The sequence below is a fragment of the Psittacula echo genome (assembly GCF_963264785.1).
Source record: "Psittacula echo genome assembly, chromosome: 5".
NCBI lineage: Eukaryota > Metazoa > Chordata > Aves > Psittaciformes > Psittacidae > Psittacula > Psittacula echo.
The window spans coordinates 27,924,285-27,938,443 of NC_137739.1; the positions used below are offsets into that span (position 1 = coordinate 27,924,285).

Consider the following 14,159-nt stretch of genomic DNA (forward strand, 5'->3'; position numbering starts at 1 on the left):
GCCACATTAAAATGCACAAATTAATAGCAGTTAACCAAACAGAAACATAAGCTTGGCACAGCAGTAAACTGAACCAGAGTAAACCCAAAATAATTGGCCCCATTTTGCTGGATGAAAAAAAATCAGGTTTTCTTCCACACATTATGGGATTTCTGAATTGCAACCCTCTCTTTTAGCCAACTTTTTGTTCTAGTGTTAAACCACGCTTTCACATACTCTATGAGCACATAGCCACTGTTTCTTGGATAATCTGATGTTAATTTTAGGAAAAAGGCATCACCCAACCTTACCCAGCAAATATTTTTTACAAAGTTATTGCCAGTTGCACAGAAACCTACATCTTGGCAGTGTTTTAACAAATGCAAACCTGTATGAGCTGCAGCATCTCACACCTGACACATCCCCACCATCCTTTAACTCCAGAAAGAGGGGAAACAGTGACAGAAGCAAAGAGATCATTTCAATCCTACATAGAGAACAAACTGTGAGATAAATACGAAATAACATCCTAAAATGGCCTTCTAGAGACAACTAAAAAACGAAGTGAGGCAGGGAGAGTAAGAAGAGCAGAAAAGGCAGACTGAGTACGCAGCACTGCTATCATCTGGACCACAATGTGCCAAATCATAAAATCATAGAATCAACTAGGAAGGAAAAGATCAAGTCCAACCATTACCCCAGGACTGCCAAGACCACCATTAAACTATGTCACTAAGGGCCTTGTCTACACAGTTTTTGAACACTTCCAGGGATGCCTTGAGCCATAGTGACCAGGCACAATTTTGAGTGAATCACAGGTATCTACAAAGCCGATGTGCACAGGGTGTCCCTGCTGCCACTAGCATCCAGGACTAGGTCCTCTCTTGGCTTATAGCAACATGGGCTGAGCCCCATCTGTGATAATGAATCTGGGCAGTTGCTACGGAGTCTTTGGAGCTGCCCCATGAAAGCTCGGTCCTAGAAAGCGCCAGATGAAGCAGAAGTAATCAACAGACCTGCATGAACAGGGGTTCCCAGACATCAAGGAGAAAAAACAAGATAATAAAAAGCAGCTTGATCGGAAAGAGTATTGGAGACATACATCTGAGCTCTGCAAATTCCACAAGTGTGAATGCTCTCTCCCTGTGCAGCAGCCAAGCTGCTGAAACCGCTAACAGCAGGCATGGGACAGCACTTCGACAGAGAAGAGCTAGTGATACCTTTATACAGCAATAGCCATCACTCCAATAACCACAAAACTATTTCCTTGCCTTACTGTGAAAGATGTAGAAGTAGAAACCTGGAACCAAGTAAAGAAATGTCACACGTACCAGGTTTTTCTCTTTGACTAACCAGGACAGAGAGACAACATGGCATTTTAGCTGTTAGTATGGCTTTACACATCACAGAATCACAGAGTGGTTTGGGTTGGAAGGTACCTTAAAGCTCATCCAGTTCCAACCCCCTGCCATGGTTTTGGGGTTTTTTTTTAGGTGTTAACCCCTTTGCATGCAGTTATCTAACGATAAGTCATATCACAGAATCATACAATCACAGAACAGTTTGGGTTGGACAGACCATCTGCTTCCAACCCCCTACCACAGGCAGCAACACATTCCACTAGACCAGGTTGCTCCAAGCCCCATCCAACCTGGCCTTGAACACTGCCAGGGATGGGGCAGTCACAGCTTCTCTGGGCAACCTGTGCCAGGGCCTCACCACCCTCACAGAGAAAAGCTTCTTCCTGATATCTCAGTCTCCCCTCTGTCAGTTTAAAGCCATTCCCCTTGTCCTGTCACTATAGACCCTTGTCAAAGCCCCTCTCCAGATTTCTTGTCAGCCACTTTAGGCACTGGAAGCTGCTCTAAGGTCTCCCCAGAGCCTTCACTTCTCCAGGCTGAACAAGCCCAGCTCTCTCAGCCTGCCTCCAGAGCAGAGGTGCTCCAGCCTTTGGTGCATCTCCGTGGGCTCCTCTGGACTTACTCCAAAAGTTCCACGCCTCTCTTGTGCTGGAGGCCCCAGAGCTGGATGCAGGACTGAAGCATTTCAAAGAAAAGCGAGCATCCCAAGAGATGCTGAATGGGTTGGAGTCCCAGAAAGACCGGCAGTAGGGACTTATGCAAAAGATTTATGTTGCCACACCAACATCTTGGTATTCTGACTTTGCCCAACACCCCAGCAATACTGGTGCTCACACCCTGCGGTTGTGCATACAAACAGAAAGCCAGGCCTGATTGTAAGTCAGGACTTGTCAACTCCCACGACTCGCCACTGCAGCAGGCAGGAAATTATATAATAGATTCACTTCTGGTTTTAAGACATCAAAGCTCTCACTGGATTATATGAGGATATACAGCCCACTTGCCATCCCTCACCACCCAGCTCTGCCAGCATAGGCAGTGGATGTCAGGCTGGAGAGGCACCAACTCCAGCTGTGTGACTTTCTGCAGCTGCAGCCCAAAGGTGCTAGGAGAGGTTACAATGCCTGGGAAGGGACTGGGTCTCTCCTCCTTGGGAGAAGACAGTTTGGAGTTAATACACATAAACCAAACAGTTCTGCTGAAGTGGTTAGTTGTGAAATAGCTAACATTTCCATTTTCCCCCATGAGTTTCAAGATTAACAAGCCCCCAGAGAGTGAAAAGAAACAGTTCATCCTTTCCGAAGGTGAGGGATTTTTCTTAGGCTGTTCGCAGAATCAGGAAGATAATGCATGAGTTCGGGGGTTTTTTAAATGCATCAATATTCTCCTATGGAGACAGGCTCCAGGGAGACTTTAGAGCAGCTTCCAGTGACTAAAGAGGACAACAAGAAATCCAGGGAGGGGCTTTTGACAAAAGGCTGTAGGGACAGGACAAGGGTGAATGGATTTAAACTGACAAGAGGGGAGACTGAGATTAGATCTTAGGATGAAGTTCTTCCCTGTGAGGGTGGTGATGCCCTGGCAGAGGTTGCCCAGAGAAGCTGTGGCTGCCCCATCCCTGGCAGTGTTCAAGGCCAGGTTGGATGGGGCTTGAAGCAACCTGGTCTAGCGGAAGGTGTCCCTGCCCATGGCAGCAAGGTTGGAACTGGATGAGCTTTAAGGTCCTTTCCAACCCAAACCATTCTGTTATTCTATGATTGATCAATACTTACTAGTTTTATATTTCAAAAATTTGTCCACAACCACATGGTCAGACAGCATGAAAATGAGGGTAGGTTATCTGAATCATAGAATAGTTAGGGTTGGAAAGGACCTTCATCTAGTTCCAACCCCCTGCCATGGGCAAGGACACCTCACACTAAACCATGTCACCCAAGGCTCCGTCCAACCCAGCCTTGAACACCGCCAAGGATGGAGCATTCACAGCCTCCCTGGGCAACCCATTCCAGAGCCTCACCACCCTTACAGTAAAGAATTTCTTCCTTATATCAAATCCAAACTTCCACTGTTTAAGTTTGAACCCATTACCCCTTGTCCTGTCACTGCAGTCCCTCATGAAGAGTCCCTCCCCGGCATTCTTATATTCCCCCTTCAGATACTGGAAGGCTGCTATGAGGTCTTCACACAGACTTCTCTTCTCCAGGCTGATCCACAAAATGGTGGCGTACATCCATTCCAGGGCACCCCTGAGTCTCTCCTTGGTGCCCCATGTTCCCCAATGGTGGAGATGTGTTGGAGGAAGAGAACCTGGATGCACAGGGCAGCCAGGGGGGAGCCTCAGCCTGCACAGCACTGAGTTGCTCAGGCATGTGCTTTTCCTGGGCATCACAAGGAGCAGGGCTGGATCCAGCTCCCCGGAGGCAGGGGTGGGGACCAAAGTCCTGGTCTGCAGGGACCCTCCTCTGGGGCTCAACCCAGCCTCTCCTCGAAGGGATTGGAGACATGAAAGAGGAAATACCAAAGGTGCTTGGCTTCGTGAACTGCTGCTGGTGTCCCTGGGGCCCTCACCCGCCTCCCTGCATCACCCTGTGGGCCTAGTTGTCACCCAGCAAGGGAAGAGTGGAAAGCGTGCCCCAAGAAGGGAGTGTGGGAGTTCAGCCCAGGGCACCTGGGGACAGTGCTGGGGACAGTGTGGGGAACCCTGGCTCTGCCCTTGCTGCTGCAGTTCTGTCTGTAAACCTGCTCCCCTTTGCCGCCTCTTCCCAGGAGGGCAACAGAGGCCAGTCTGCCCCCACCGAGGCCCCCAGTTCAGAAATGGAAACCCCGCATGGGGTAAGCTCAACACTGGATCTCAAGGAACCAGGGACACAGTACGGATGCCCTGGCAGACAGACAACCACTGCAGGGACACAGAGTGGAGCTCCTACCACTCAGACCTCCAGCCCACAGAGAAGGCCTGGAACTCACAATATTCAGCCCAGGAGCTCACGGAGAAGGCCTGGAGCTTCTGTCACCAAAGCCAAGACTCCACGGAGAAAGTGGCATGCTCCACCCAGGCCACCACTCCAACAAAAAAGGCTGGAGCTGCTGGCACCCAGACCAGCAGCCCAGGGATCCAGCCCAGAAAAAAGGTTGCCTGAGCAGACCTTGAGTGAGCAGGGACTCAAGCAGTAGCACCGAGCTTCAGTATTGATCCAAGGCCACCAACCATCTGCAAGAGCTGTACAGGTCCTTGGAATAATTTTATAGATGCCTCGGAGAAGTCCCAATCACAAATACACCCTATTTCTCCAAAGTCCAGCCTCTTACCTTCCACAGCCATAGGATTCCTTCCTGTTGCAGTTCAGCTGACCACCAGAGAACTAACCCAGCAACGAGAGCAGATGGTGCCCTGCTGGGTTACTGAGCAGAGGAGTGGTTACAAAGTGCCCCTTTTTATCAGCAGGATCAGTTCACAGGCAAAATCAATACTTCGAAAACCTGCTTCTCCTGGTTCTCAGGAGGGCTTTTCAGTGGACTTTAACAGATGGAGGAGGAAGTCACTGCCAGAAGATTCACTTCCACTCCACTTCCCATCCCGATGACCTGCTCCCATCACCTCCCCCATGTCAGAAGTGATGAGTGCATATCAAAGGAAGTAGCTAAAAACTTATTTTTCCCTCCCAAGGTTATTTTTCAGCCACATCAGCAGCCTGATTCAACTGCTCATTTTGGTGGCTGTATTGCTGTAAATCAGCCAGCATCAGCAGTGAAACTGAACCCACAGACAAATGAAATAATGTCAGCCCTTCTTCGGCACATGAATCGTCTTTCCCCACTCCACAGCCAGACGATTTCTGAGTAAAGACATTTAGGAGGGAGTGGTAACTTTCACCAAAAATTCTTCCCTGTGAGGGTAGTGAGACACTGGCAGAGGTTGCCCAGAGAAGCTGTGGCTGCCCCATCCCTGGCAGTGTTCAAGGCCAGGTTGGAGCTTGGAGCAACCAGGTCTAGTGGAAGGTGTCCCTGCCTGTGGCAGGGTGTTGGAACTAGATGAGATTTGAAGTCTCTTCCAACCCAAACCAGTCTGTGATTCTACATTTCTATGATCATATGCCATTTTATTCTATGCCATGTGCTGTCAGTCTAGAATCAGAACTAAGTCTGCACCTTAGTTCACAGCACAGACAAAAGATTCATTTCCTGCAATAGCCTTTATTTCACAGTTTGTTTCACATTTGCCACCACCATGAGTTTTGCTTCAGGCTAAGCTGGACGGAAACCAAGTTACTACTTCTACCATTGAGGAAAAAAAAAAAAAAAAAAAAAAAAAAGAAAAGAAAAAAAGAAAATCCTAGAAATCAAATTCTAGTCCCAGCAGCTTCACTGGGAGAACAGCAGCTTCAGGTGAAGAGTGACAGAACAAACTCCAAGGTGAGTGCAGCCAGGCCCTTGCATTGCGTGCTTTCAAAGAGGGATGCCACAAAAATATCCCACCTCCAGCAGTGAGTCTCTTCAGTTGTCAGCTCTACTTCTAAGAAACATAAGGAGTCTCAGTTACTGCCACTAGCCCCAGTGTGACTGTGACAGCCTGGAGGTTTACAGCCTGGAAGAAGAAAACAGCACATTCGAGCCTCAGTGCTGCAAGCCATCTGGTCCCCAGCAGTCACTGGCTCCTCTTGTGCTGCAACAAGGTGCAGCTGTGTCTTACTCAGTGCTGGAACTCACCCAGGCCTCTTTCAGTACACCCTGAATTTTCAAAATGAGATAACAGCCATACGTCAGCACCTCACATCCCTTGGGACTGTGCTCAGCTCCATGCTCCACTTAGGCTTACAGGTGCATGAAGTTTCTTCTGGACATTTTCTGCTTATTCCAGCATTGTACACCATGCCTAACACTGGGTACCTGATCAAGACCTTTCGGATTTCAATTCACCATGTACATTTAGTTGCAAACTTTTCTTTGCCTGTTTTTCAATTAGCAGGAGCAGTAGCAGATTTCCACTTAAGCCAGGCACCTTGGGCTACAGGCTCAACAGCTTTTCTACCAGACTCCACTCCTGGTCTAGGCAACATCCCACCACTCAGCAGCAGCAGCAGCCGCTGCAGAAAAGGACTTGTCCAGAGAAGTGAAATATAACTCCCCTGTGGTAGGAGTTTCTTTCTCACTTGGTAGCAGTAGAGGGGATTTTTTAAGTCATGTAATCGAATACTGATAAGAAACAACATTAGTCTTTTCCCCCTAAGCACAGTATGCAGCAGTACTTCCCCTTCAAGAAGTACTGAAATTCTCTCTCTCTCTTTCAGGGAAGAAAATGCTGTTGTTTTCAGGAGCCTCCTCCTATTCTTTTTTTAATCAACGCTACAATGAACAACTTAAAACACTGAAAGCCATGAGTGCTCTCTCAAAAATCATCCAACACACTTTCACGTGATTACATTTGAGCCTCTATCTGGGCAGTGTCAGCCAAAGGCAACATTTATTCACATTTGTGACTGCTCAGGTCTTTCCTTCATCCTTCATCTTATACTTGTTTGCAGGCTGCATTTATATTTGTGATACTAAAAGGCAAATAGTACCCAGGCTGATTTCCTGCTGATGGGGACTTCCTTCTTCGCCCTTCCCAACACACATCCATTACCTTTTCCCTTTTGCCAGCCGCTGTTGCAGAAAACCTACTCCTGAATTCTCCGTACTAGAGAAATATGATGAAAAAAAACCTATGGAAGGTAACCCATCTTCTTTTAAAAGTTTAAGTGAATTCCTTCTTGACCTTGGCAGGCTACTTGCAGCTTTTTTGAAGTACAAAGGAAGATTACACTTAAGTTAGCACATACACCCATAAATACCATTACTCCCAAGGCTACATGGCCCACATTCAAAATGTCCAGGACCTCCATCATCTTCTGTAGGAAACCAAAAATGGATCTTGTAGGCTATGTGCATGTCAAAAGGACTCCTGATTTTTTTATAGGCTAAAAAGCTGAAAGAAGCAAACCTCCAAAGCAAGCAAGCAAATCATGTAATACCTGAAAGTAATCTGTGATGAAGGATCCAAGTTCACTCTTCAGCAGCCGTCTGTAGACAGAAGGAATGCATCCATGAAGTAACAGCCATCCCTGGTCATTTCTTACAGGTATATCCACAAGTTACTACCAGTTTTACTAAAGATACGTGGGTATATGGGAATGTGTTACTTTGGCCACGGTTAATTTTTTTTTTTTTTTTTTTTTTTATGTTTAGGTATATACTCTACAAATGCTCACAAAGGCTATTCTCAAATTATGAAATTATGGAGGAATTAAGCAGTTTCCCTGAAGGCCTGTATTTATAAGCCATATATATAGAACAAGGAAAAAAAAACACATTTACCCCCTGAATGCACAGAAAGTTGGGGAGACAATTTAAAATTATTTAGTTTGAAATTCACATTTTTTTCTGCTTTTGTTTAAACAAAGACACCTTTCATTTCCCTAGAGATAGTCTATCTCTCTTGGAAGTAAGGAGAGGAGCAATGAAGTAGCAGAAGCTGCAGCTTTCTCGTGACTACCACATGTAAAAAATAAAAAGACAGCATATTTTTCAAGAAAGAAATTGTAGAAATTTAACAAGAGGTGTTTTAAATGGTGTTTCACGCCAGCAGAAGCCACTCCAAATGAGTATTTCTGACAAAAACTGCTGGATTTTAAATCAGGCTGTGATAAAAGTTTTAAATTCTAACACAGAGTTGTATTTCAAAACCCTGCTATAAAAATCAGGGCTGTTTTCCAGCAGAAGCACCAAAAAAAAAAAAAAAAAAAAAAAAGGAAACAATCAACCAAAACCCAACAACTTACAGAGTTCAGTGCATTTGCACTTCCAGCTTTCAGCAACTAGGAGCTTAAATTCTGTAGCAGCAAATTCTGCTTAAAATTTAAAAGATGCCCAGCACTTTCCACTGCAACACACTGCATTTTTTTTTTTTCCTGTTCAAAGAATTTTGCTTTTTACCAATGTGAAGTATAATCAAGAGTGCTCAAAACCAGCCTTTGAACCAGGGACCATCAAGTTCTCAGGCTGCGTTCTTATCAGCAAACTCCATCACTTTTTCCTAATCTTTGCTGAAAGTCAATTTTGATAGCAACTTTTCCCCCTAACCACTTTGTAACACTTCTTATCCACTTATTTGCGCGCCAACAGGCCTTGACTCTTCTCGAAGTGGTTATATTCTCCCACCCATCTCAAAGCATGTTTCTACTTCTGTGAAATAGATAAACCAGAGAAGTCTTTGGGGTCCTGCTTGCCAGAAGGTCTTCTACTGGCTTTGGCAGAATCCATGGGCTCTCTATCAGCTGATTGACAAGCGCACTGCAGAACTTCGCCTTGCACAGGTAGACCAACAACCAGAGGCTTGCACCTTAGACAGAACACAACAAAAGGGTCTCTTCCTGATCATCGCTAGGTCACCTCCTGCTTCCCAAAATCCCAACTCCTGAATGCACTTTTTAACAGTTCTTCTTGCTGTGACAACTGACTTTCAGGGCAGCAACAAAGTATCCAGTGAAAAAATATTAAATCACAGCGAGATAAATACTTAGTGGCAGCAATCCAGAGCAAAATGTTACCTTGTGCTTGTCTCCTTGTCCTGTCACTATTGTGCTACTTCAAAACTCTCCTGCATTTCCCACTGTCAAATAACTAAGCACTGTGCAGAATCTGCAAAGCTCTTGAAGCACCTACCATTACTAACTTCCCCCAAGAGAGGAACGGAGAACTGCAAATACGGAAAATGCACCAGCTTGACCTCAACACCCAGAGTCACTGTGTGCAGGTGTGCATACACACATACATACAGTTGCACGTTGTTTGCTCCTTAGATGAACATTATTGAGCTACTTGAATGTTCAAGTGCCCTATTTAAAGAATGACATTTGGATATGTAACCAATGCTCAGAGCACCTGCAGACACATCAATCATATATTTCAAGGTGAGTGTTCCCAAGGGCTGCCTGGGAATGCCTGTCCATGGAAAAGGGCATTTCCCCTTCCACCAGCAGCCCTGTTTACAAAGTGCACACAGTTCACGAAGCACCTCCTTTTCTTCACACAGCTCCCAACACTTCTGTAACCAATACAGAGAAAGCATGGTACAGTCCCAGGGGCCAAGCCCAGGCAACATGTCTCTTCTGCCTGCCACCTGCAAGGGTGGGAAGGAATCATAGGATCACAGAACAGTTTGGGTTGGAAGGAACACTAAAACTCATCCGGTTCCAACCACCCTGTCACAGGCAGGGACACCTTCCACTAGACCAGGTTGTTCCAAGCCCCACCCAACCTGGCCTTGAACACTGCCAGGGATGGGGCAGCCACAGCTTCTCTGGGCAACCTGTGCCAGGGACTCAGCACCCTCACAGGGAAGAACTTCTGCCTAAGATCTCATCTCAATCTCCTCTCTGTCAGTTTAAATCCATTCCCCCTTGTCCTGTCCCTACAGTCTTGTGTCAAAAGTCCCTCCCTGGACTTCTTGTTGGCCCCTTTAGGCACTGGAAGCTGCTCTAAGGTCTTCCCGAAGCCTTCTCTTCTCCAGGCTGAACAAGCCCAGCTCTCTCAGCCTGTCTCCAGAGCAGAATTGCTCCAGCCCTCAGAGCATCTTCGTGGAGAATTAAGACTGCTCCAAGTACTTAAACCTAACTTGAGGACTTCTGACCTGATCACACTGAAATAGTACTAAAGCATGAGCCAAACATTGCCCTCACTCAGCTCTCTGAAGGAATTATATTTAACTTTCACCTTTGGGACCAGACCAAGTAGGACAGTCTCATGCTCTGCAAGCCGCATTGATTTTGAAAGTAGGGAAGGGGGTAGTTTAGACTGCTGCTGAGTATGTTCTTAGCCCAAATTGCTACTTGAAACTCGGCACTCAGGAAAACTGCCACAGGAATTGGGAGGTGGAAGGGGGTAGACAGAAAAGGAGAAGCAGAGACCCATATAACAGCATTCATGATGAACGAATATGGATGTAGTGGGAAAGAGAGAGGGAAGAGGAACTACATCCATGAGCTCTGACAATGCTCCTCTTATCAGCACTTGGAACCAAGAGTAAATTGTTCTTTATCTACTTTACAGACCTATCTATGCTAACCAAACTTTTCAAATAATCAGAATGAAACCACAGATAATAATGAAACATGCTAAAAAAATATAAAATACTTTCAATCATCACTAGCATCAGTGTTGGAAAAATGTTTGTTAGGCCTTAACTTCTTTGTATTTTGAGGCTTCATATTTTCAGGTCTTGGCCTGCAATTATGATGTGGAGATTAAGCTTTTATATGAAATGCTGTGTTGTGCTTTCATTTTAAAGACTCCACATTTCTGAGAAACTCAGGTTTAGAGAAGATGTTATTACCACCACAAATCCCCTGATAAAAATGTGCAAAAACAGCCAGAAGAGCTGAATACCATTGGGAAGGACAAAATCCTTGTAGTTCAAGTCAATACACATCCTGTCCTTGGCGAAGCTATGCATCCACACAAGTCAGAGAAACATTATCCAAGTGCCCTATGCCATTCACTGCACCCCATAGCAAAAAAGAATTAAGACTGAAATCCCCTAACAGTGCTTAAGTTTGCTTTGATCCCTGCTCCTCCCACCAATATCCTGTAACTGTTGTTCCGTAGGGGAATAAACACATCAAACTCCAAACAAGCAGCAACAAAAATCCTCTCATGCATTTCAGCAACGTACCTGATATTTTCATTGAGAGTGTAAAGTTCATTATTCTGCAAGCCTCCCCCTTTGAACACATTTATCACTGCTGTTTGAACACTGCCAAAAAAGAAACGAGACAGTACAACATCCATAAATAACAGCCAGAGGTGTGATTTAACACAAGAGTGCAATATGAGCTAGCCACCAAAAGCTGAGCGCTTGCAATAGGGTGGAGAGGTTAATTGCACTTAAATACTTCCACTCTTTCTACTCTGGAAATCGCTCTTATTTACCTACATTTCTCACAGGAGATGGAGCAAAACCAGCATCAACTTGTGCTTAGAGTAAGCACGCGACAGTCATTACAGGGACACTGTTCACAAAGAACATGGTCATACTAGATAAATTCTTAACATGAATGTTTAGGGGATCTAAGGGACTTTTTACAAGGGTCTGTAGTGACAGAACAAGGAGGAATGGCTTTAAACTGACAGACGGAAGATTTAGATTAGACATGAGGAAAAAATTCCTCCCTGTGAGGAGGGTAAGGGCCTGGCACAGGTTGCCCAGAGAAGCTGTGGCTGCCCCATGCCTGGAAGTGTTCAAGGCAGGCGGCTGGAACTAGATGAGCTTTAAGGTCCCTTCCAACCATCATAGTGAAGAATTTTTTCCTAATATCTCATCTCAATCTCCCCTCTGTCAGTTCAAAGCCATTCCCCCTTGTCTTGTCACTACAGATCCTTGTCAAAAGACCTTCTCCAGCTTTCTCTTCAGCTTTCTCTTCAGCCCCTTCAGGCACTGGAAGCTGCTCTAAGGTCTCCCTGGAGCCTTCTCTTCTCCAGGCTTAAGAAGCCTCCTGTGCGACACTAGTAAGCTGAGCTAGGTCAGCAAGAGAGGGGTCTGCAGAGCACAGAGCTGGTGCCAGAAGGGAAGTTGGGAACACCCATTTTTGGTAGCAGCAGACCATTAGATCAGATTGGGACATCTCACTCCTCACACTACATGTTGTTTTTACCATTGTCACTGCTGCGTGACACACACTGCAGACAGGATCTGGCTGTAATATGAAGTGCAGGTAGAAGCTACAAGCTTAGCAGCTGTCAGAGGAACTTGACTGTGGTAAAAGCTTCATAATATGCAGATAAATGCCTATTGTGCATTAAGAAACTGGTCATTATTACACTGCTAGGATGTGTTTTCCTAAATAGTACTTAAAAGATACAACTGTTAACAAAGAGCATTTCTGTTTTACTTCAAGACAGTACCTCTGAACAACTCTGGCCAAAAAGAAGGCTGAATACTACTAGGTCTACTTTTTTTACCTCCACAGAGGCTTTCAATGCCAGCAAAGGTTGGGCATCCCAAAAATTAAGGTGTGCTTACAAACAGACGAGCTTAGCCATAAACAGTCTGAAGCATGAAGGTAAGACATGCATGGCTCTTATCATGAGTCTGCTCACCTGTTCCAGGCAGAGTTGGAGCTGAGCTGCAGGGCCTGCCGGGCTGCCTGGAACCGTGGTAGATCACTGAGGACTGGGGAGCTCATGAAGCGAGGTCGGGGCCTTCTTAACGAACCCATCTTGTGGAACTGGAAAGTAAAGGATGGAGCCACGGTGAACCCTCCAGTCATAGGCTCAGGTGGAGCAGCGCAGGGCTGTCAGAAAGTCTCTTCTCTTGAAGATCCAAATGTTAAACTCAGAGATGTCAATGAATCTTCAAAATCCAGGACTTTGCCTGGAGCAAAAACAAAGAGTCAGCCTTGAACTAGCAGCCCCCCATGGGGTCAGATTGTGACATGGACACACATCGCAAGATGATGAAGCAGTCCTGCAAGGCACAGAGAAAGGAAAAGAGCAAGACAGAGAAAGTAGGGGTGAAATATCCTAACATTTTAACAGCAAATTTGGGCAAATCTTCTGCAGCTCTTCAGCAGCAGTCCCATTTCCCATCTTGCCCCTTAAATAATGACCCAACACAGCCGGCCAGAAATACAAGCATGGTCTCTCTTTCCATTTCAATTGGCAGAGATGCAAGAACAGAAGTGCCTGAACACTTCTGCCAGAGGCACTTTATAAATACCTTTAAATACAGTTAGCCATTCAGCCTGTATAAAACACTAGAAACTGGAGAAAGAGAAAAGTATTTTACCAGAAAGGAATAAAAGATGAACAATAGAAGAAAAGATGAACATTGCCTGCTTTTTTTGAGAAGTGTTGTGCAAGGGCATACACCCACTCATTATCAGTCCATTACTAAAAGGATACAATAGGGCACTTCTGCAAAAGAGATCTGACAACCAGATTATTTTGAGAGTAAGCAGGACTTTGTTTTCTACAGAGTGAGAATTGCTAGGCCAAATACAAAATGCCCATATTTTCCACTCTGATAATCATCTCCATATAGATGAATATGTAGCCCCAAGTAAATCACAGAAATAGAAGAAGTTAGCTTGGATAAAATCACAAAAAAAACTTTGGCAAAGCTCTTTTGAAATCTTCCTACTACAGATGAATACAAGCAGTCAATGTAGTTGGATCTGGAGAATGGAGACGTGGGAGAAATGATAAAGGTGGGTGGGAAAGAGTTCTGTAACTGAACTGCACATGAGATGTAAGATCATTTCTTTTCCGTCACATCTTCAGCATGACATGAAAACAGAGATGATCAGCCAAAGAAATGTTGTCTATCAGCACAGTGCTTCTAATACAACTACTCCCCAGACCACATGTAGGAGAACAACTTTCTTTCCACCCGGCCAGCCCCATTTCATGCTGAGCTCACTCTGCTACCCCACCTCTGCACAGCCTCATTGATTCTGATAAACCCCCATGAAGCTCTCACAAGCTCTTGCTATGCCACAGATACCGTGTGCCCCACTGCTGAGGAAGTTAAAACACCTCGTTTTTAAGGCCCCAAAACATGCAATACTGTCATTCTTGGTCCTATTCAAGAATTACATATGGTGGTTATTCCCCCACAAGTTAAACATAATTTGCACAGATATCTGTGGAACTGGAACATGGCTACAAGTGCAACTTTCTTCTGTCTTTAGACAGCCGCTGGCTGTCTTTAGAGATGACAAAGCCCTGACAGTCCTTTGTGATACGAGCTTAGCCTTGACTGTTGCTGTTTGAAAGGGCAGCAAT

General features: G+C 45.3%; 1 protein-coding gene across 1 annotated transcript in view; it reads right to left on the bottom strand.

The window, feature by feature from the left end:
- PRR5L (proline rich 5 like) overlaps positions 1 to 12,643 on the bottom strand; it is a gene marked incomplete at both ends in the record, with an annotated part of 31,198 nt that extends 18,555 nt beyond the window's left edge. The window contains 3 exons of the mRNA XM_080619892.1: positions 7,352 to 7,400; positions 11,050 to 11,130; positions 12,474 to 12,643. Of these exons, the coding sequence (XP_080476018.1) occupies positions 7,352 to 7,400; positions 11,050 to 11,130; positions 12,474 to 12,643 (300 nt within the window). The remainder of the gene's footprint in view (positions 1 to 7,351; positions 7,401 to 11,049; positions 11,131 to 12,473) is intronic.
- Positions 12,644 to 14,159: the final 1,516 nt, after the last annotated feature.